The following is a 24374-nucleotide window of genomic DNA, read 5'->3' on the forward strand; positions in this document are numbered from 1 at the left end:
GTGCTTATTAATAAGATAAAAGAAACGGGACGGCGACGAGCCTGAAACGCCACATTAATAACCCCAAGGTGAGAGGACGTTACAGTGACACATTTACCCTCCGTCAAGATTCTATTAAATGATTTTTCAGTCAAAATAACGTCGTTTTTATTTCACTTAAGCCACATAAGCTCTATGTCAATACCGTTTGCTTTCTAGTGTACATGTGAACAAATTTTTAACGGTTTTCAATGACTGAATTTTGACAAAGGGTAAATATGTCACGCGGATACAAGTTTAAGATTTTTGGTGTCACGAAAAAAAGTTTAGAGAAAACATATCATAGTGAATTTAGTTTAGGATTTATTGTGGCTTTTGCCTGTTTCTTTATAGTTAATTACAAACGCCCTAATGCACTTTTTAACAAAACGATTTTTGTTAAATTTCATTTGAAGTCTTGCTTTCCATAAAACATTCAATAACTTCGATTTATCCTTTTCTTTAATTATTTATGTACCTTTCTCAATTAGATGGACTAAATTGGCGAACTTTTAGCACAAACAGGGGTAGTTTCGCTTTATTACGTATTTTATTGGTAATATATTTTTTTTCAATAATCTATTTGAATTGAGGGTAAAATGGTCACGGTGTTTCAAATCTCTAATTTCAGATAGTAGAAAATTTTCTTTCAAAATCAGCAAGAAATTAACAATACGATATATGCTTGGCCCTATGTGTTATGAAGAGAGAGAGAGAGAGAGATGGGCCGGGCTCCATCTCAAATTTCATGGGTTTTTGGTTCGCTGGGCTGGTCAGGTTGGTGTTTAATTCATAGTTTCTTATTAGTTATTTATTTATTTGTTTATTTGATTTTTATTTATTATAAATTTTTTTGTTCTTTTACTACTAATTTCTATTTCTACAAAAAAAAAATGTATGCTTGGCTTGTCGGTGAAAATTCAGGCGTCAAGCTTACTTCCCATTATTTAGGTGTAGAATGAAATCACTTATAATCTTTTCTTTGAAAGTAGGGGCAATTTGATCTTCAAAGCAACGAAAATTAACCAGGAAATAACATTCCCTTAATTAAGACAAAAGAGCAGAATGCTTTTCTTAATGAGATAATTGACCTATAATCACACAATGCACATTGCAGCATCTCCACAAGCTACACCCCAACACAACATGGGATGTGGCCCGCCATCCAAAAGAATAAACCAAGTGGATAAACGAGCTTTATTTCTATGTTTATAGGAAGACACGAATGCGGAGCGTCTAATATTAGCTCATGCAGATGTGCATGTCCATCCGGCTGCTCTGGAGCAATGCTGGGTTGAGCTTCTCAATGCGGTTGGTGGTGGTGAATACGAAGATCCTCTCACTCCCACAGCACGACCACGGGCCGTCGGGGAAGTTGAGCAGCCCCCAGATGGTGTTGGTGTTGTTGTTCCCGTCCTCAACTCTGCGTGTGGTGTCAGGCACCCCGGGGTCGTTGTAGCTCTGAGGTGCGATGGCTTGGGGCACCTTGGACCGGTTCGACAGATTGACCAAGCAGTCGATGTCCTTGATGACGGCGATGGACTTGGAGCTGGTCTTCATGAGGAGGTTCAGGAGCTCGGACTTGGAGTGCACCTCGGTCAGCTCGAGGTTGTAGATGTCATAGCCGAGGAAATTGGCCATCGCGGCGAAAATGTTCGATTTCCCTGTCCCGGGCGGGCCGCTGAGCAGGTAGCGCCACTTCCAGGCTTGGTCTGTCTGCTGCTATAGGGTCTGCCTGGCTGCAAAGTTGCAGAGGTCCTCCATGATGTTCCCCTTCGTCTCCGGGTCCATGGCCAACGTGTAGAAGGTGCTCGGGTGCTTGAACGGCACCGATTCCCAAGGGTGGCTATGAGAATCGAGCGACCTGCCACGCAAATTAATGTAAAGGAGGCGTTCTTGGTTCTTGCGGCGGATGTTGTTAGCCTTGTCCATGATATGGTCCAGGTAGGAGTGGAGGATGAGGTCCTTGTCGCCCTTCCTGATCCGGAGCATGAAACTGCACTTCTCGTCGGGGAGGGGCCGCCACGAGAAGGTCTGTGACTGGCGCTGTGTCACCATGTGCTCCCACTGGACGGCAACACCGTTAAAGACGTCGTTGATGCAGTCATTGTTGGAGAGGCCGAAGATGGTGGCGCTGGAGTTGATGGTGCGGGTGAGGGAGAGGCGGCTGGCTGAGGTGGAGGCGGAGACGTAGGAGCTGAGGTAGAGCTGGACAGCGTTGTAGAGCACGTTGGTGTTGACACCGTTATTCTCGGTGATGTCGATGTAGCAGTAGGAGGAGAAGCAGTTGAAGGCCCGGTTCAGGAACTTGAGGGAGGCAAACCGGAGCTCCGGCGGGAACACCACCCAAAGGATGCTCAGGAGGGCGCGGCGGGCGGCGCGTTGCGCGGGTGGTGTGGGGGGAGCTGTTCTGATTGATGGGCGTTCAGAAACTGAGGAGTTTTAAGGAGTCAAAAAAATGCTAAAGGACAAAAGTCAACAGAAAGCTTAAGAGAGATCGGTTTTGGAGTTTTGAGATTCTAGTGAATTAGAGAGAGAGATTTGGTGCCCGATTGATATTGCGTTGCGAGTTGAACTTTATCCCTGTATTTTATTATGGAAGTTCTGTACAACTTGATTGCTGCTGCCGAGAAGGAATTTGCGCGATGGTGAGACGAGAGAGAGAGGTGTGATCCATCAAGGGTGTCGAAGAAGGGACCATGGAATTGGGAATGGACATGGTTTATGGGAATATAATACGGTCCAAATGTGATAATGCTTCTTCATTGAAGCCTTTACCCAAGTAAATGGGCAAGAGATATAATTATGAAATCACATTCACAAATATGCGAGATATATAAATAAAATGTTTAAAGGATATTTTTGTATGAAACATATATGAAATATACTTTTTAGGTGTATTTAACGGACACTTTCACTGGATAGCACTTGAGAGACTTTCCCTTGTATATTGTGCCAATGACGAGTACTGGAATTGAAGACGTAATTACGTCAATAAATCGCCAACAAAGTAGGACCCTTATGAAATACTTTGCTCACCTGTTACCAAATTGAAACTTAATTTAGGTTCCATTTGGTTCGCGAAAGAATGAATGATTTGAAAAATATTTTCCTAAAATTGATTGCTCACAAAAATGAATAAAGAAAAAATATTTTTCCTTTTAATGAAGGGCGTGTAGAAACTGGGGAGTTTGTGGAGAGAAAGGGAAATATTCTGTTCTTTGTTCTTCACCCAGGAAGTTGATGCTCTATGTTCCTTGCTGATTTTTTTTTGGTGATTTGTACTAAAGTGATAATGGCATCTATAGACCTATTTAACAGAATTCTTGAGGAGAGAAATGCCTTGTCATTATATGTTCCGGTGTTGCATTAAATTTATGAAATTTTGGTGAACTGCTGCGATTAGTGGTGGTTGAATTGAGCCCAAATTTTTTTTTTTCAGAAATTACTATGTGGTTGATTGGATTACAGGAATTAAGTGTTGGCTGTTGTGAAGTTCATCTTTGGGGCTCAATCACATCTTTTATTCACTTATGGCAACTTCTACATCGACTTCCAGTCATTTTCAATTAACTTGTGTCAAGTTGGATGGAACTAATTATCTGTCTTGGTCTAAAGCGGTCAAGATCTATCTTACTAATAGCAAGCAACTTGACTATATTACGTCTACAGGGCCATCTGACAAAGATAAAGCTGCCGATTGGATTGTAGGAGATGCAATGATTCGGACTCTTTTATGGAATAGCATGGACCTTAAGGTCAGTCCTCACTTTACTCAGTGTGACTTTGCTAAGGCAGTTTGGGAGAAATGTGCATTGCTTTATTCTGGGCAAAATAATATGATGCAGGTATGCGACACGTGGGAAGCGTTATTTGATATTCAGCGTGGAGATCAATCTTTATCTGATCATTATGCTCGGTTCACGACCCTCTGTTAGTAATTGGATACTTATCTTCTTGCCTCGAATGACCCAATTGTTTTTGGCCAAATGCCAAGAGGATCTGCCGATGATATTATATCTCAAATAATTCGGGCTTGAGTATTCATATCTTCGACAACATATTATATCTTATAGCTCTCTTCCTACAGTGGATGAAATCTTCTCTCAGGCTCTCCGTCCTATAATCACTAAGAAGATTTCCTCCACGCTTACTTTGGAGACGAGTGCGATGCTTTCCCATGGTCCTAGTGGATGTGGAGGTTAGGGTTGTGGTTACCGAGGTCGTGGACGCAGTTTTGTTCATAGTGGATGCCGTGGAGTCTGTGATGGAGGGGTTAGTACTCGTGGTGCCATTAGTTCTGGGAATGGTCATGGCTCACTCTTTTGCCATTAGTGTCAAAGAACCGGACATACGGAAGCTTAGGCTACGCATGGCAACCATTCTGTGACCGGGAACAGATTCTGGTCAGAAATGATTCTTTTTTATTCTGTGCCTGGGATCTGATTCTGAGCATTTGAAGGCGTTTGGTAACGGCTCAAAATTTCTATTCCTGAAATAGTAAGGCTGCGCATGACAACCATTCTGTGCCCGGGAACAGATTCTGGTCAGAAATAATTCTTTTTTATTCTGTGCCTGAGAACTGATTCTGAGCATTTGAAGGCGTTTGGTAATGGCCCAAAATTTCTATTCCTGAAATAGTAAAAGAACAGAAATGCGTTTGGTAACGACATAAAATTTCTTTTTATTAATAATATTTTAATAACATTTTAAATATTTTAATATTTCTTTCTTTTCTTTTTTCTTCTCCTTCTTCTTGGCCATGGCTGGTAAAATATTTTTTAATTAATAATAATTTTATTTAAAATAATTTTTTTATTTTTTTTAGCCCTGGCCGGTAAAAAATTTCTTTATTAATAATGCTTTTATTAAAAAATAATTTTTTTTTATTTTTCGCCATGGCCAATAAATTTTTTTTTATTAATAATATTTTTTTTCTTTTTTTTGGCCATGGCTGGTAAAATATTTTTTTAATAATATTTTTTTATTAATAATATTTTTATTGAAAATATTTTTTTTGCCATGGCCTGGCGCCGGCCTTGGCCGGTAAAATATTTTTTTTATTAATAATATTTTTTATTAAAATATTTTTTTCCTTTTTTTTTTGCCATGGCCTGGTCGTCGGCCATGGCCGGTAAAATATTGTTTTTATTAACATTTTTTTTATTAATAATATTTTTTATTAAAATATTTTTTTCCTTTTTTTTGCCATGGCCTGGTCGCCGGCCATGGCCGGTAAAATATTTTTTTTATTAACATTTTTTTATTAATAATATTTTTTATTAAAATATTTTTTTCCTTTTTTTGCCATGGCCTAGTCGCTGGCCATGGCTGATAAAATATTTTTTTATTAATAATATTTTTTTTTCATGGCCTAGTCGCTGGCCATGGCTGGTAAAATAATTTTTTTTGTTCATGGCCGATAAAATATATTATTATTAATAACATTTTTTTATTAAAATATTTTAATCTCGCCAGATACGGCGAGGGTGGCCCTCGCGCCGGACATTAGAAGCTACATTAAAAATCAAGAAAAAGAAGAAGAAAAAAAAATTGATTCTCATTTTTGTTCCCAGAATCAAGAAACTACTTTTTTTTATTCTTGATTCTGCTTCAAAACTGATTCTGGGCACAAATTTGCAAGAATTTGTGCCCAGAATCAAAAAATTTAACAAACGAATTTCTATTCCAAAACTGATTATGGGAACAAAAGAACAGAAATTTTTACTATTTGGCCAGTTGCCAAACAAGCCCTTATTATTATATTCTTCGCTCAGAACTTAGACCAACTCTTTCTGCATGTGCGGAGGTTGAAAATTATCTTGTTCCTTCCTCACTGATTCCACCAAGTTCAATTGCTGTGCAGAATACAAGCAATTCTGTTACATTGACACGTGCTCAGTAGATGACAAGATCTTCAGCTCCCATCACAACTTTAGCACAAACATCCAAAGGTAGTTCATTTTGGGGAAAAAATCACCAAAAACCCCAAACTTTGTCACCTGTGACACATTTACCCTAAACTTTTTTTTGTGACACCAAAAACCCCAAACTATGCTATTTGTGACACATTTACCCCAATGTACTTTAGTCCATGGGCATTTTCGTCTTTTTTGCTTTTTCTTTTTTTTTTCCTTTCCAGCGAGGGTGGCCCTCGTCGGCGTCGGGCGAGGGCGGCCCTTGCCGGATCTGGCGAGGACCACCCTCGCCGGCGTCGAGGAAGGGTGGCCCTCGCCGGCGTCGGGCGAGGGTCGCCTCGCCTGGGCGAGCGAGGGCGGCCCTCGCCTGAGTCGGGCAAGGGTCGCCTCGCCTGGGCGAGCGAGGGCGGCCTTCACCCGACTCAGGCAAGGGCGACCCTCGCCCGACGCCGGCGAGGGCCGCCCTCGATTGAGTCGGGCGAGGGTTGCCTCGCTTGGGAGAACGAGGGCGGCCCTCGCCGGATCTGGCGAGGGCCACCGTTGCCGGATCTGGCGAGGGCCACCGTTGCCGGATCTGGCGAGGGCCACCGTCGCTAGAAAGGAAAAAAAAAAGGGAAAAAAAGAAAAAGTAAAAAAGATGAAAATGCCCATGGACTAAAGTACAATGGGGTAAATGTGTCACAAATAGCATAGTTTGAGGTTTTTGGTGTCACAAAAAAAAGTTCAGGGTAAATGTGTCACAGGTGGCAAAGTTTGGGGTTTTTGGTGGTCTTTTCCCTTCATTTTGTTTGTTTTCTGCAGCATTAGACTCTTGGGTTATGGACTCTGGAGCTACCAATCACATGACTGGTAACTCTAATCTACTGTCTTTATTTCATTCTACATCTCCTTAATTGCTAAATTCGGTTACATTAGCGAATGGCTCACAATCTCAGGTTATTGGTACGGGAGTTGCTCATTTGAGTCCCTCTCTTTCTTTGCCATCTGTCCTTCACCTATCAAAATCTCCATATAATTGGATTTTTGCTAGTACTTTAACTAAAGAACTAAATTGCTCAGTGACCTTTTCCTCTTCTCATTATGTCTTTCAGGATCTGAGGGCTGGACAGATGATTGGTGGGGGACATGAATCGAATGGTCTATACTACCTTGACAAGAAGGTGTTAGTTGATGTAGCTGTGAAGGGCACATCCTTTGATGTGTATTGGATGCATTGTCATGCTGGTCATCTGCCACCGAACATTCTTTGGCGTTTATTTCTCGAGTCTGAGTCTGTGAGTTCCTTTTAGTGTGAAGCCTGTCAGTTTGGTAAACACCATAGGACCTCTTTTCCTTCTCGCATTAGAGTCGTGTGTCTAGTCCTTTTGAGCTAGTTACTCAGATGTATGGGGTCCGTGTCGTGTTTCTGATTTTTCTAGTTTTAGACATATTGTCACATTCGTGAATGATTTTTCCCGAATAATTTGGTTATTCTTAATAAAAGATCGTATTAAGATTTTTCATTGTTTCGCCTTTTCTATTCTAATTGTTTTCGGACTCATCATCCCATTTCCAATTTTTTGTCATATGATCATTTATCCCCTACCTTCTCTACCTTTGTCTCATCCTTGTCCTCTGTTTTTGTACCAAGCAGTGTTACTGAAGCTCTTAATTACCCTGGATGGCGGCAAGCCATGGAGGATGAAATGAAGGCACTCATCGAGAATCATACTTGGCAACTCACTTCCTTACTTGCGGGGAAACAACCTGTTGGTTGTCGTTGGGATTTTATTGTTATGGTTCATCTCGATGGAACTCTTGATCGATTGAAAGCTTGGTTGGTTGCAAACGGATATACTCAGACGTGTGGTGTTGATTATGATGACACTTTCTTACATGCGGCCAAATTTCTATATGCTCGTGTCTTTATATCCCAGGTGGCACGCTTTGGCTGGCTTCTTCATCAGTGGGATGTCAAAAATGCCTTTTTACATGGTGATTTAACTAAGGAAGTGGACATGGAGCAACCACCCAGGTTTGTTACTCAGGGGGAGAATTTGTTATGTCGTTTAAATAAGGCTTTGTATGGACTCAAGCAATCTCCCTGTGATTGGTTTGGTAGGTGCAGTGATGCTGTTATCAAGTTTGGATTAAAGCGGTGTCAACTAAATCATTCCGTCTTTATTTCTGTCTCCTCAGCTGACTATATCCTTTTGGTAGTATATGTGGTTGATATTATCATAACTGGCAGTGATTCAGATGGTATTCAACGACTTAAACAGTTTTTGCATACAGAGTTCAGTATTATGGATTTGGGACGTCTGCGATATTTCTTTGGTATTGAAGTTGCCTATTTACATGCATGTATCAATTTATCACAACGAAAATATATACTTGACATTCTTGATGAGGTTGGATTTCTTGGAGCAAAGCCGGTTAATACTCTTATGGAACCCAATATGAAACTTGATGCAGAATATGGAGAATTATTACATGATCTAGTGAAGTATAAGATATTATTGGGTAAGTTGAACTATCTTACTGTCACAAGACTTGATATATCTTTTACTGTCGGTATCGTAAGTCAGTTCATGAGTTCTCCTCGTACTACGCACTGCGATGCTATGCTTCGAATTGTTAAGTATTTGAAGGGAGCACCTGGTAAAGGACTACTTTTCAAGAATCATAGACATCAGAATACTACAGGTTTCTCTAATGTAGATTGGGCTGGATGTCCTACTGATAGGAGATCAATGTCGGGCTATTGCGTGTTTCTTGGAGGTAATTTAGTTGCCTAGAAGAGCAAAAAATAGTATATGATTTCCTAATCAAGTGTTGAAGCAGAATATAGAGCTATGACACATGTGACGAGTGAATTGCTCTAGTTGAGGATGTTATTGTCATAAATTTGTATGTCAACATCATATCCGTCGGTATTATATTGTGATAATCAATCAGCTATTCATATTGCAAATAATCTTGTCTTTCATGAGCAAACCAGCACATTGAATGGAAACCAAGCATATTGAGGTTGATTGTCATTTTGTACTAGAAAGAGTTTAGAAAGAGATCATTCTTCAATATACAAGGATGGAGGATCAGCTTGCTGACATCTTTACTAAATCCCTATGAGGGAGTAGAGTGAGCTTTTTTATGTAACAAGTTGGGATTATTTGATATCTATATCCCAACTTGAGGGGGAGTGTTAGGAAATATATCAGTAAGGATAGAATAGTCATTGAGGGTTTATAGAGTTATATATATACTTTTGTAATCTCTATTTTCAATATAGAGAAATTATTATCTCTTTCAACAATTATAAAGTACATGTCCATATCCAATGTCAACATATTTAAAGACATTAAGAAAAGTTAAATACAAATAATAAATTTTCCTTCCACCATTTCTCATATCCGAACATGAAAAATTTTACAAAGAAAAAACAAAATTATAAGTAGATCAAAACCTTAGAACATATCCTGTACTCATCAATTTTAGAAATTTTAGAACTTTATACATATTTTGTGACCCCTATCCACCCTAGAACGTATTCGGCCATATTGGTTTCGCAAGTTGCCCCAGGCACCAATGACGGTGACATTTTCAATTTAGATTCATGAAGACATAATGATTACTTCTAGAAAAATGTGTATAATTTTAAAATTTTCTAATTATAGCTTTAAGTCACTAGCTTAACTGGCAAAATGTTTTAGACAATTCATGGAATTCGTCCTATTTTAGTAATATGGATAAGGCAGCATCACATTGATTGTTAGGTCATGTTTATGTTGTGGGGAGACTATTCGTATCGAATGTCAGTCTCAACTCTTGAATATCGACTTAGAAAAATTGTTTCGATTATTTTAAGTGAAGTAGTTAATATTAATTCTAAAGACTTGTACAAACATATATTTATGTATAAACGATAACCAAGGTCATTTAGGTCTTGTATGGAATGGAAATATGAAAAATTTTATTCTTATCAATGAATGGTAGGAACACTAATATTATGGCAAAAACAAAGTAAACTCCCCAAAACTACATGGACCCTCTTTTTTTTTCATTCAAATGGCTCTCCTCAAGGCGTGGGTTTTCCACTAGTTATTTGAACGGTTAACACCACGAAAAATCCCAAACTGGTACACCTATAATAATTTTACCAAAAACTAATTTTTTGATCACAAAAAACCTCAAAACTGGTACATCTGTGATAAATTTACCACAAACTAATATTTTGACAACTAAAAATCCCAAAATGGTACTTTTGTGACAAATTTAGCCTCAATTAATTTTCGTTAAATTGAATTAATATCATAAAAAATCACAAACTGGTATACCTATGACAAATGGATGATAAAACATAAAACTAGCATATCAATCATCTGCTGTGTGTCATTTAACAAAGCAATTCGACAGTAAAATTTAATGGAAACAAACTGAGGGTAAATTTATCACAGGTATACCCGTTTGGAGTTTTTCGTGGTATTAACCCTTATTTGAATAATTTTAGAATGCCACATGTCAATATTTGTATATAGATCAAATTAGTCCATCCCTGTAATTTTTTGGAAGGAAAATTACCCAATCAATCCGAAACTTATTGTACGAACACCAGTTGAGTTCTACACTTTTCAATTTTATCAATTTAGTCTTAAATCTTTATACAAAATTCTAATGTAGTCCTTCCGATCAAATGTTGATAGAAATAGCTGATGTGGCGATCCAGTCATCGCCAGTCGTCTTACGTGGCACACTATCACGTTAGCGATTTCCAGCGAAAGTTGACCAAAAAGATTACATTGGAATTTCACACAAAGATTCAAGACTAAATTGGCAAAATTGAAAAATTCTAGACAAAATCGACATCCATATCATAGGTTTAGTATTGATTGAACAATTTATTGTAGTTTTGGAGCCTCTCTAGAAAGTAAATCAGTCCTATTGCCAAAAAAATATAACCACATGCTTTTTTAAGAGTACCCAATTTCTTCTCCTCTTTTTTTCAAAATATTCTTTTCTTAGAAAAAAATAACAACTTTTTATCTAGGGATCTTAAGCAGTTCAGAAGCTGCACACTCCCATTCAAATAGGGAAAAGAAAGAGCCAGTAATGCAAAGGAAGTGGCTTGATACTGGTGTAGCTTTTTCCTTCTGGAAACACACAAAAACTTATTGGAGACATGCCTTCGTTCTTTATTACACCCTGAACTTTTTATTCTGATAATGTTTTGTCTTAAGATTGGCTCAATTTCACTTTCAACTTGAATTCCTTTCCCAACAGAAGTGACAATCCCGAGACTTCAGCAATCACAAATTCTCCACCTTCACTTGATTTTCCCACTGTTTTCACTGTTCTCAGTCCGGACTTTGCTTCTACATCATTGCATAACTCATGCCCTCGCAGTCTGGCCATCCTAGTTCCTTTTCTCAATCCTAGAATTGTCACCTTATCAATTACCCACTTCTCCATCAGAGCAAATTCCCCATTAACAACTTCAGATCTGACAGTGACAGCATTCCCTGTTTTCTCACAATAAAACTTCACCAGAGTCCACTTATGTCCTTCCCCTCCCATTTCGACATCTTCTCCGTCGTCCAAGAACACTTGCCCTGAGCTATTCCCATTCCCATCAACCACAACTAAGAGCTCGAATGGTGTTTTCCGAGCTGCTTCCGTAGTCATGGCCTCTCCTTGCATGGCCAATATATTTCCTTCCCTTACATGCAAATGAGGATGATCAGGTGGCGCATCGAGCATCACATTCATTCCTGAAGCTGTACTCACTGAATTTGAGTGATTGAAGAGATCGAACCAGTTTCCACTCGGAAAATAAGCATCCACTGTTTGGGCACCAGATTTTAGTACAGGAGTCACCATCACACCCTTACCAATTAAGAATTGGGAATGGATATCGTAAGTCATCTTATCCTCAGGGAATGAGAAAAATAGGGGCCGGGCAATGGGCATCCCCTTTCTGTTTGCCTCATACATCAAGGTATACAAGTATGGGAGCAAGCGATAACGAAGCCCGAGCACCTTCCTGGCGGATGCAGCGACCGATTCCCAGAGATAGAGCTCTTGACGAAGACTGTACTTTTCAGAGTGGTCTCTTGCAAAGGGATAAAAGGCCCCGAGCTGCATCAGTAAAAGCTCTAAAAATAAGTGCTTAAATACGAATGATAGAAAAACATGATTTACACCTCTATTTAGTCTCTACTTGATATTCTTCCCACCCGTAGAAGATTGAGATGTATTCAACATAGCATGAAGTATAAGCACAAAAGATAACCGAACTTCCCCTCACCCAAAAAGAACATTTATATAGTTTATTTCTGTCTTCGAAAGGAGGTAAAATTTCCCCCAAAAAACGAAAAAGAAAATTCATCAATTCCTATCTCTGAATATAAATTCAGAAAAAGCTTAAAACTACTCGGTTGCAGAGCTGTTCAGTTAATATAAATTAAGATTAGGCACAAAACATTTTACCTGAATCCATCGGTTGCAGAGCTCTTCAGTTGTGTTCCGAGAGAAACCGCATATATCAGCTCCTACCATTGGAATTCCAAAGAGCCCAGAATTTAAAGTTGCAGGAATTGAGTAAGCCAAATCATTCCATGTGGCAGCATTGTCTCCAGTCCAGTGTGCAGTGTGCTTGCCAGAGCTCACAAAAGTTGATCTCGCGAGAATGAATGGCCTTTTACCAGTAACATTGACTAAGGCCTTGTTTGTTGCTCTGGCTTCCAGGAGTCCATAGAGGTTATGAGCATTGTAATCTGAAATATTACCAAAATGATATGACGTCGCAGGAATTGTTTTGTTGTTGATCGGCCGATGAACTCCTGAATTGTTGATTTTGTAGGGGGGATTGTCGAGAGTGGAAGGAAGAGGAGGAGAAGTTATGAAGTTGGACAGCTCGTTCATGTCGATCCATAGGCCATCAAAAGGAAGAACATCGTGAAACCTCTTTATCTCACCACCCCAATAACTCTCGCTTGACGGGTGAAAGAAGTCAGGGAAATACACTGGCCCCGGCCAAACAACACCTAAATATGGGACTCCCTCACGTTTGATGAAGATGTCGGCTTGCATCCCCCTGATGTAGGCCCCATAAGTCTTGTTCACGCTAATGCCTGTTAAAGATCACCCATTCGAAAGAGAGGGAAAGAAGTATTATGATGGCAATTTGAAAGAACTTAAAAGACCAAGTTTCAACCACAACAATTTCCCCACTAGTATACCTGGATCAAGTATCAGGACATATTTCTGACCATTCTTGTGAAGGCTGCTGACGAATTCTTTCATCTTTTCCACCGGAAAATTGATAGGGTCAAGAGTGAAGTCCTTGTATGCATCCATGTAATCAATGTCAGTCCACATAACTTCCAGCGGAATATGAGCCTTTGCATAACCAGCTACCACGCCCTCTAGGTCTGCGACATTCTTGTAACCGTACCGGCATTGATGAAATCCTAGAAAGTAAATCACAGACACTTTATCAGTAAAACTGCATTCCGAACTTGTCGATTAAAAAGTGCAGAAGAAGCCATCTACCGCGAATCAAACTTTATAACTGATCTACATCCAGCCGTTTACCGGGAAAGTGACCATGTTTCTTGAACATCAGTGAGCATTGTGGTAGGATCAGCTGGGGGTTGCGAAGCAGTGGTTTTCAAAGGAAAATAACATGCAATGTCTCTAAGATTTGTTCCCTATCGAGCATAACATACGCAATTTGTTGATTAATCGGTCAAATAGCGTCGATTAGTGTCATATCCATGAGAGAATAAACTCATAAAGCTAGTCAAGCGCAATAAACTCAGAATCTTCAATTCCATCTTCTTTATATCATATACTACCACCACATAATTATGCTCAAAATCTCAAATTTACTGCAGAACAAGCTACAGAAGCCGAAGGACAATAGCGGAATCAAATTCATTGCTTTGTCAGTATCAGCAACCGAAAGCAACCCACGAAAGCCAGCATACCGAAGGACCAGTACGGCATTGGGGTCGGCCGGCCAATGAGCTCGGTGTACTGCTCCATGACCGCCTCCGGCGACGGCCCGGGGAAGAAATAAAAATCCAACACCCCACCGATCACCTTGTAAGTGATCCTATCGCCAGTGTACACCACGTCCATGCCATTGCTGTTCAGCAACAGGACGCCGTGGGTCGTGCCCGCCCCAACTCCTCCGCCGCCGCGGCCGCCCGCGGACGACCTGACGTCCATGTAAAACGGGTGCGACCCGTACAGGTTAAGATCCAGGTTCGCGCTGGCGATGTCGGCGTTCCAAAGGGTGAGGGTCTGGTTGGGCTGGAGACGGAGCGACGGCTTCGTGTGCTCACCGATGCCGTAGAGGGAGGAGCGGCGGGGAGGGAGGGAGGAGGAGAGCTGGAGGTACTGGTCCTTGAAGACGAGGGAGGCGGAGAGGTCGGAGGCGGAGGTGTCGAAGAGGACGTCGCCGGAGGATCGGCGGGAGACGGCGAAGGAGAAAGGGGTGATGTTGCGGAGGACGAAGACGAGGTCGGAGGAGGAGAGGCGGCATTGGGAGCGGCGGAGCAGCGGCGGCGGAGTTAGGGTTTGTCCGGCGAGAGCGCGGTGGGGAGGAGACGGGTACCGGCGAGGGATGAGGTCGTGGGGGACTTCCCATCGGCGGTGGTCGGCGTCCGTGATCCGAACTCGGAGACGACCGCCCGTTTCGAAGCTGGAAGGAGATTGTGATGACGTAAGCAAAAATTAGCTATTTGAAATGGACAGCCGAAAAAAAAAAAAAGAACATCTTATAAATTAATCTACTATATATATTTATATAATTAATACCACAAAAGCCTCAAACTGATATAGTTATGATAAATTTATCCAAAACTAAACTCTAAACTGATATACCTGTGGCAAATTTACCTTTCGTCAGTTTCCATTAAATTTTACTATCAAATTGCTGAGTTGAATGAGATGTGGTAGCTGACGGATATACCAGTTTAAGGACAAGTTTATCACTTTGTGATTTTTTCGTGGTATTAATTTAATTTAAGGGATTGTAAATTATCACAAGTGTACTGATTTGAGATTTTTGGTGATTAAAAATTTAGTTTGGCATAAATTTATCACAGATGTACCAGTTTAGAGTTTTTCGTTATGTGTGTGTATATATATACATACAGTTATATTTATGAAAATTACTCTCAATTATTTCTTTTTTCTTCTACCAATATCCTTGAATATTTATCTTATATATATTGTATGCATGCATGCATGCATAATGTATAAATTAATAGTTCAATTCGATCTTGCACATGAATCGATATTAAAATTTGATTATTCTCTTTTATGCTACAACCTTCTTAGAAAAGGAAACTCAAATTTCGAAATATTTCTCCTTCCATACACATATGTATACACACTATATATTTTGATTGTGTATTCAATATTTCTTTTCGTTGTTCGATAATCAGAAATTTCACAATGAAGTGCTTATAGTTAGGTCGGGTTACCCAATTATACCTACCCACCTTCCATCCTTATCGGTATGGGCAACATAATCGAACAAGAAAGCCCGCTCCCAACTTTAGTTTGAGTACAGTGCAAACATTTCGATGTAATTTCACGTTAAGGGTGGGCTTATGTAATGCGATAGGCCCGACCTTCGGGCCCAACAACGATTACTCCTACCATTGTTATAAGCACACTTCCGTGCATTTGTTTTGTAGGAAATAAATATTTGTAAAGAAAAATTTCTAAAATTGATGGTTTTGTGTCGCTTACAAAAATGAATGGATGAATGAAATTTCATCGTCTACAAAAATAATTAGACATAAATTGTTATTGACAATAAAGCATTTTTTATCAATTAATTATTTTAAGCGACATAAGTGGTTATTTTAAGGAAAATATTTTCAAAATTACTTATTTTCCGCAAAACAAACGGAATATAATATTCCTTTTTCTTTTGACAAATCCTCCATGTTTTTTTTTTCGTCCGACGTATTCAAATTTTCAATTCACATTCAAAACTTTTGTACTCGACGTTTGAAACTAAACGTCGCAAACCCTAGCCCCATGAGGAGGTGTGAGGAATCCCTTCTCAAGTAGGAAGGATGGCCACCGGGGCAAATCCCGGTGCTTCGAATCTCGATGTTGGATAAATGTTTTTCCACAAAAAAAAAGCCACTCACCAAACGGTCAAACTTACAGAGCTACCACTACTTGCAAGAACAAGAAGAAGGGCTTAGCTTGGCAAACAGCAAATCGACATGTATTTTGCTCTGACCTGGCGACGAGGCGGAGATTCTCGACGTCCGGCCCGTAGACGGAGGTCCTGTTGATGAGGCGGAGCTCGGCGGCCAACGTCGCTCCCGACGGGTCGACGGCCGCGGACCGCACCGTGTACCCGTACCCGACGATGTCGTCGGGCGTTCCCCCGCCTCCTCGGCCCGACGCGCCGGCCTCAGACGGACACGACAGCAGGCACAAGATCAACAGAAAGAGCGAGAGGAGGAGACGGCGGCGGCGGCAGCGGCGGCGGCCATGGCGGTCGCTGTTACTCCCCATGTTCTTGGTGAGGATCGGAAGAAGAGCTCGAAGAAGTTCATGAATAAGAAAGAGAGAGAGAGAGAGTGAAAAATTAGTTTTCATTTGGGGGGGTCAATTGGTGGCCCCGCGAGGCTGAAAAACTCATCTGCTTCGTAGGCTGCTCACGTGCTTCTCACGTGCTCGTCGCTTTCGTTTCCATTCCCATGCCTCTTTTTTTTTTGGGCTTTTCGTTCTAATTTTTCGACGTGGAGGAAACTCGAGCCCGCGCTCGCTTACCCATTGGGGAAGACCTCATGATGTGCTGGGACCATCCGATCTGCGCGTATCGGGTGCGGTGGATGAGTGAAACCGACGTAAATGTCATTTTTATGTTGCCTTTGAAGGTGTCGTTAGTTTCGCGGAACATGAATGATTTGAAAAATATCATCCTAAAAACGATCACTTGTATCGATTGAAATAATTAATCGATGAAAAATGCTTTCATAATCGACAAAAAATTATATTTACATATTTTCGTGGATGATGAAAAATATTTTTTTAGTCATTTTTGTAAGAGCAAAAGTAATAGTTTTTAATAAAATATTTTCCAAATTTTTATTTTCTGTTAAACAAACGGAGCTTAAGTGAAAATTCAAGAATTTCTAGTTTTCTTCTTAGCTTTTTCTTTTTTTGGGTTATTGAAATTCACCCATTGATATTTCGAGTTTTGTAACATCTCGCATAATAAACATATCATCATAAATTATAGGCCATACTTTACAAAACTTCTTGTGGCGATGATTTCGACGAAATTCTTATCAAAAGTTCATATTACGTGTTAAAAGTAGGGCAGAGCTATTTCCACTCTCATTTTAGCTAAAACACTCCCCTTTTCAGTTAAATGACCGAAATACCCTCCTCTCTCTTCAATTTATTGTTTCTTTTTTTTATCAAGCTAATAAAAAAAACGGGCGGCCATATTTCCACTTCCATTTTGGCCGAGACACTCCTTTATTTAGTTAAGGGCGGTGCTATTTCCACTCCAATTTTGGCTAAAACACTCCCTATTTCAGTTAAATGACCGAAATACCATCCTCTCTCTTCAATTTATTGTTTCTTTTTTTTTATCAAGCTAATAAAAAAACGGGTGGCGCTATTTCCACTTCCATTTTGGCTAAAACACTCCTTTATTTAGTTAAACGACAAATATACCCTCCTCTCTCCCTCCCTCTCTCTCTCTATCTCTCTCTTCAATTTATTGTTTCTTTTTCTATTAGACTAACCGACAAAATTGCTTTCATTTCTGTCATTTCTTTTGTTAGTTTCACAATACAAAAACTCAATTACTCCCAACAAGATATCATCTTATCTTGCATTTTGTTATCACTTTGCCTAGAGAAGTTTGTTAATTTTAACATATGATCTCATATTTTTAATCAAAAAAGCTACATAGATTATTATAAATTTCCATTTATGACGGCTATAAGGCATATGAACACATAATTAATTGCCTATTTTTTATGAACTTTAGTTTAATGTTCAATGCCGTTTATGAACTTTTAATTTGTTCAATATGATTTCTATACTTTTGGTACACGTTTAATTTAGTCCCTAATCTCTATGAAAATATTTTATATTATCCTTCTACTAATTGAACTTCAGGATGACATTCCACGTTGGGCAAAAAATTTAAGGACCGTCTGTATCATTTTCACTCTCAAGAAATCATAAGAAATTTTATCTGGGAATCTTAACCAGCTCAGAAGCTGCACAATCCCATTAGAATGGGGAAAAGAAAGAGCCACTGATGGAAAGAAAGTGGCTTGATACTGGTGTGCTTTTCCCTTTTGGAAACACACAAAAACTTATTGGAGACATGCTTTGGTTCTTTATTACACCCTCCTGATAATGTTTTGTCTTAAGATTGGCTCAATTTCACTTTCAACTTGAATTCCTTTCCCAACAGAAGTGACAATGCTGAGACTTCAGTAATTACAAATTCTTCGCCTTCACTTGATTTTCTCACTGTTTTCACTGTTCTCTGTCCGGACTTTGCTTCTACATCATTGTATAACTCATGCCCTCTCAGTCTGGCCATCCTAGTTCCTTTTCTCAATCCTAGAATTGTCACCTTATCAATTACCCACTTCTCCATCAGAGCAAATTCCCCATTAACAACTTCTGATCTGACAGTGACATCATTCCCTGTTTTCTCGCAATAAAACCTCACCAGACTCCACTTATTTCCTTCCCCTCCCATTTCGACGTCCTCTCCGTTGTCCAAGAACACTTGTCCTGAGCTATTCCCATTCCCATCAACCACAACTAAGAGCTCGAATGGCGTTTTCCGAGCTGCTTCCGTAGTCATGGCCTCTCCTTGCATGGCCAATATATTACCTCCCCTTACATGCAAATGAGGATGATCAGGTGGCGCATCGAGCATCGCATTCATTCCTGAAGCTGTACTCACTGAATTTGAGTAATTGAAGAGATCGAACCAGTTTCCACTCGGAAAATAAGCATCCACGGTTTGGGCACCTGATTTTAGTACAGGAGTCACCATCACACCCTTACCAATTAAGAATTGGGAATGGGTATCGTAAGTCATCTTATCCTCAGGGAATGAGAAAAATAGGGGCCGGGCAATGGGCATCCCCTTTCTATTTGCCTCGTACATCAAGGTATACAAGTATGGGAGCAGGCGATAACGAAGCCCGAGCACCTTCCTGGCGGATGTGGCGACCGATTCCCAGAGATAGAGCTCTCGACGAATAGTATAGATTTCAGAGTGATCTCTTGCAAAGGGATAAAAGGCCCCTAGCTGCATCAGTAAAAGTTCAAAAAATAAGTGCTTACATATGTATGATAGAAAAACATGATTTACACTTCTATCCAATCGCTACTTGATATTATATCCTTCCATAGAAGATGGAGGCATATTCAACATAGCATGAATTACTAGCACAAAAGACACCCGAACTTCCCCTCACCCTAAAGAACATTTTTATTTCTGTCTTCAAAAGGAGGTAAAATTCTCCAACAACCACAGCCGCAACAGCCCCCCCAAACAGAAGAAAAAGAAACGAAAAGAAAGTTGATCAACTCCTATATCTGAATACAAATCAACAAAGGCTTAAAGCTACTCAGTTGCAGAGAAGTTCAGTTAATATAATGAAGAAAAGGTAGATATTTACCTGAATCCATCGGTTGCAGAGCTCTTCGGTTGTGTCATGAGCGAAACCGCATATATCAGCTCCTACCATTGGAATTCCAAAGAACCCAGAATTTAAAGTTGCAGGAATTGAGTATGCCAAGTCATTCCATGTGGCGGCATTGTCTCCAGTCCAGTGTGCAGTGTACTTGCCAGAGCTCACAAAAGTTGATCTCGCGAGAATGAATGGCCTTTTACCAGTAACATTGACTAAGGCCTTGTTTGTTGCTCTGGCTTCCAGGAGTCCATATAGATTATGAGCATTATAATTTGAAATATTACCAAAATGATATGACGTCGCAGGAGTAGTATTGAAGTTAATCGGCAGATGAACTCCTGCGTTGTTGATTTTGTAGGGAGGATTGTCGAGAGTGGAAGGAAGAGGTGGAGAAGTTATGAAGTTGGACAGCTCGTTCATGTCGATCCATAGGCCATCAAAAGGAAGAACATCGTGAAACCTCTTTATCTCACCACCCCAATAACTCTCGCTCGACGGGTGAAAGAAGTCAGGGAAATGCACTGGCCCCGGCCAAACAACACCAAAATATGGGACTCCCTCACGTTTGATGAAGATGTCGGCTTGCATCCCCCTGACGTAGGGCCCATAAGTCTCGTTCACGCTAATGCCTGTTAAAGATCACCCATTCGAAAGAGAGGGAAAGAAGTATTATGATGGCAATTTGAAAGAACTTAAAAGACCAAGTTTCAACCACAACAATTTCCCCACTTGCATACCTGGATCAAGCATCGGAACATATTTCTGACCATTCTTGTGAAGGCTGCTGACGAATTCTTTCATCTTTTCCACCGGAAAATTGATAGGGTCAAGAGTGAAGTCCTTGTATGCATCCATGTAATCAATGTCAGTCCACATAACTTCCAGTGGAATATGAGCCTTTGCATAACCAGCTACCACGCCCTCTAGGTCTGCGACATTCTTGTAACCGTACCGGCATTGATGAAATCCTAGAAAGTAAATCACAGACACTTTATCAGTAAAACTGCATTCCGAACTTGTCGATTAAAAAGTGCAGAAGAGGCCATCTACCGCGAATCAAACTTTATAACCGATCTACATCTAGCCATATACCAGGAAAGCGACCATGTTTCTTGAACATCAATGAGCATTGTGGTAGGATCAGCTTGGGGTTGGGAAGCAGTGGTTTTCGAAGGAAAATAACATGCAATGTCTCGAAGATTTGTTCCCTATTGAGCACAACATACACAATTTGTTGATTAATCGGTCAAATAGCGTCGATTAGTGTCATATCCATGAGAGAATAAACTCATAGAGCTAGTCAAGGGCAATAAACTCAGAATCTTCAATTCCATCCTCTTTATATCATATACTACCACCACATAATTATGCTCAAAATCTCAAATTTACTGCAGAACAAGCTACAGAAGCCGAAGCACAATAGCGGAATCAAATTCATCGAAATGTCAGTATCAGCAATCGAAAGCAACCCACGAAAGCCAGCATACCGAAGGACCAGTACGGCATTGGGGTTGGCCGGCCAATGAGCTTGGTGTACTGCTCCATGACCGCCTCCGGCGACGGCCCGGGGAAGAAATACAAATCCAACACCCCGCCGATCACCTTGTAAGTGATCCTATCGCCAGTGTACACCACGTCCATGCCATTGCTGTTCAGCAACAGGACGCCGTGGCTCGTGCCCGCCCCAGCTCCGCCATCGCCGCGGCCGCCCGCGGACGACCTGACGTCCATGTAAAACGGGTGCGACCCGTACAGGTTGACATCGAGGTTCAAGCATTCGATGTCGGCGTTCCAAAGAGTTAGGGTTTGGTTGGGCTGGAGACGGAGCGACGGCTTCGTGTGCTCACCGATGCCGTAGAGGGAGGAGCGACGGGGAGGGAGGGAGGAGGAGAGCTGGAGGTACTGGTCCTTGAAGACGAGGAAGGCGGAGGGGTCGGAGGCAGAGGTGTCGAAGAGGACGTCGCCGGAGGATCGGCGGGAGACGGCGAAGGAGAAGGGGATGGTGTTGCGGAGGACGAAGACGAGGTCGGCGGCGGAGATGCGGCATCGGGAGCGGCACGGCGGCGGCCGCGGGGTTAGGGCTTGTTCGGCGAGAGAGCTGTGGGGAACGGAGGGAGATCGGCGGGGGATGAGGTCGTCGGGGACTTCCCATCGGCGGTGATCGGCGTCTGTGATCCGGATTCGAAGGCGACCACCCGCTTCGAAGCTGGAAGCAGACGATGATGACGTAAGCCAAAATCAGCTATTTTTCATGGACCGCAAAAAAAAAGCATATTATAAATTAATCTACTAAATATATATATATATATATATATATATATATATCTACATATTTATTATTATATTTGTAAATATTAAAGTTATTTTCATGGAGGGCGAGGGCTCGAGCTCGCCGGCCATCTGGGCGAGCTCAGCTGGCGAGCTCTGCCTAGATCTGGGCGAGCTCTGCCCAGATCTGGGCGAGCTCGAGCTCGCCGGCCATGGCACCCTCCCCCTCCCCTTCCCGCTCCAAGTTCTCCCCACGGAAGCCCCCGCCGGAGTCCCCGGGCTTCGCCGCCAGCCCCGCCCCGCCCGATACGGCCCTCGACAACCCGGATCTTGGGCCCTTCCTCCTCAAGCTCGCGCACGACACCATCGCCTCCGGCGACGGCCCCGCCAAGGCCCTCGACTACGCGATCCGGGCGAGGCCGGCCTCCTCGAGCTCTCCCAGATCTGGGCGGAGCTCGCCATGGCCGACGAGCTCGAGCTCGCCCAGATCTGGGCGGAGCTCGCTGGCCGAGCTCGCCCGGATGGCCGGCGAGCTCGAGCTCTCGCCGCCTCGGCTACGTCCGGTCGCGGTTCTTGGACAGCGACCGGGAAGAAGAAAAGAAAAGAAAAAAAATTAGATAAAATTGCCCATATTCCGGTGCCGGAAATGTCGGCCAGTCGTCGCCCGGAGAACATTTGGCCGGCCGGCGAGCTCAGGTCCTTATTTGATACTAGTTTGGCACTTTGGGTCCTTAACTGATACCTTGTCCACTTGGGGTCCTCTTTTGAAAAAAGGCACCCACTTTGGGTCCTTATTTGATAATTTCCCTAAATTAATCTACTAAATATATATATCTAGATATTTATTATTATATTTGTAAATATTGAAGTTATTTTCGGTTGTTTTGTTTTCCTTCTAACATTCGATGTCGCACTTGAATCAATATTTAAATTTGATTATCTTCTTTCTGCAGCAACCTTCTTAGAAAAAAAATTCAAATTTCAAAATGTCTCTCATTTCACACATAAATATACACGCTATATATTTTCGTTGTATATTCAATAATTTCTTTTCATTGTTCGTTAATTAGAAATTTTAGGTTGTGTATTCAATAATTTCTTTTCATTGTTTGTTAATTAGAAATTTTAAAATGAAGTGATTTCAAATGTTAATTTTTCTTTTGCGAATATGTTGACCGTAAAAAATTGAGTATAACATTGCTAAAAATAAGAGCAACCTCTTGAATGAGCAATTGACCTGTCGTACCCATCGAAACCCTAACCATGTACGTCCATTAGGATATGGTTAGGTCGGGTTATGCAATTATACCCACTCACCTTCCATCCTTATCTGCCCGGGCAACACAATCACATGAGAAAGCTCGCCCCCAACTTTAGTCTAAGTTCAGCACGAGCATTTCTATGTAATTTCATGTCAGGGTCGAGCTTATGTGGTGCGATAGGCCCCCAACATTCGGGCCTGGCATAGCCCCAACTCGTCCAACGATTACTTCTACCATTGTTATGAGTACGCTTTGCCGGTTCCTTTCTGAAAAATGAATGCTTGTAAAAAAAGAAACCATAGCTAACTATTTTCCTAAAAATCATAGCAAATTTACAAAAATGAATGAACCAATATTTTTTCACCGTCTACGAAAACATTTAAGAGATATATGCGATTATTTTTAAGAAAATATTTTCAAAATTACTCATTTTTTTGCGAAACGATCCGATGGATTTTTTTTTTTCCTTTGACAATTTTCTACTTTGGATAATTTTTTCCACAGAAAAGCCACTCACCAAACGGTCTAACTCATAGAGCCGCTACTGGCAAAAGAAAAACAAGAAGAAGAAGGGCTTCATCTTAGCCAACGGCAAATCGACATGTAATTCGCTCTGACCTGGCGACGAGGCGGAGGTTCTCGACGTCCGGCCCGTACACGGAGGTCCGGCCGATGAGGCGGAGCTTGGCGGTCAACACCGTTCCCGACGGGTTGATGGCGGCTGACCGGACCGTGTATCCGTACCCGACGATGACGGGGGGCGTCGTCCCCCCGCCTCCTCCGCCCGACGCGCCGGCCTCCGACAGACGCGACAGCAGGAGGCACAAGATCAACGGGAAGAGATAGAGGAGGAGGAGGAGGAGGCCGCGGCGGCCTCCTCCGTTGCTCCCCATATCTTCTTGGTGGGGATCAGAAGAAGAGCAAGAGCTTTTGAGAGAGAGAGAGAAGGGGGGCACAGCAACGAAGACGACAAGAAAAATTCATTTGTTTCGCAAGGCCTCTCATGTGCTTGTCGACCCCACAAAAAGAAAAAAAAAAGCACGTGGAAGAAACTCGACCCCGTGCTCGCTTACCCATTTGAGGAAGACCTCGTGATGCGCGGGGATCATCCGGTCACGGATCCGTCAAAACGGGTGGATCGGATTGAGAATGGATCGACCCAAATTGACCAACTTAACCCGTTTCGATCCATTCAAATCTAGTGACGC

At 41.6% G+C, this 24374-nt stretch overlaps 2 protein-coding genes and 1 pseudogene across 2 annotated transcripts; all 3 read right to left on the bottom strand.

Moving 5' to 3' along the window:
* Positions 1-1260: 1260 nt before the first annotated feature.
* LOC130135973 (AAA-ATPase At5g57480-like) lies at positions 1261-3091 on the bottom strand (annotated as a pseudogene).
* A 7911-nt stretch (positions 3092-11002) lies between these two features.
* On the bottom strand, positions 11003-16467 carry LOC130135989 (alpha-glucosidase-like). The gene is made up of 5 exons (XM_056305925.1): positions 16186-16467; positions 13904-14622; positions 13154-13384; positions 12402-13045; positions 11003-12050 (listed from the first exon to the last, which is right to left on the bottom strand). Exons 1-5 carry the CDS (start codon positions 16464-16466, stop codon positions 11148-11150), a joined length of 2778 nt encoding a protein of 925 aa, XP_056161900.1. The 5' UTR covers position 16467; the 3' UTR covers positions 11003-11147.
* Positions 16468-18142: 1675 nt separating this feature from the next.
* Positions 18143-24106, bottom strand: LOC130136012 (alpha-glucosidase-like). The gene is made up of 5 exons (XM_056305987.1): positions 23785-24106; positions 21124-21842; positions 20374-20604; positions 19622-20265; positions 18143-19248 (listed from the first exon to the last, which is right to left on the bottom strand). The coding sequence occupies exons 1-5, from the start codon at positions 24057-24059 to the stop codon at positions 18346-18348; spliced, it is 2772 nt and encodes a 923-aa protein (XP_056161962.1). The 5' UTR covers positions 24060-24106; the 3' UTR covers positions 18143-18345.
* Positions 24107-24374: the final 268 nt, after the last annotated feature.

The sequence above is a fragment of the Syzygium oleosum genome, unplaced genomic scaffold (genome assembly GCF_021117445.2).
Source record: "Syzygium oleosum isolate NSW1041296 unplaced genomic scaffold, Sole_v2.1 Sole_v2.40, whole genome shotgun sequence".
In the NCBI taxonomy this organism is placed as follows: domain Eukaryota; kingdom Viridiplantae; phylum Streptophyta; class Magnoliopsida; order Myrtales; family Myrtaceae; genus Syzygium; species Syzygium oleosum.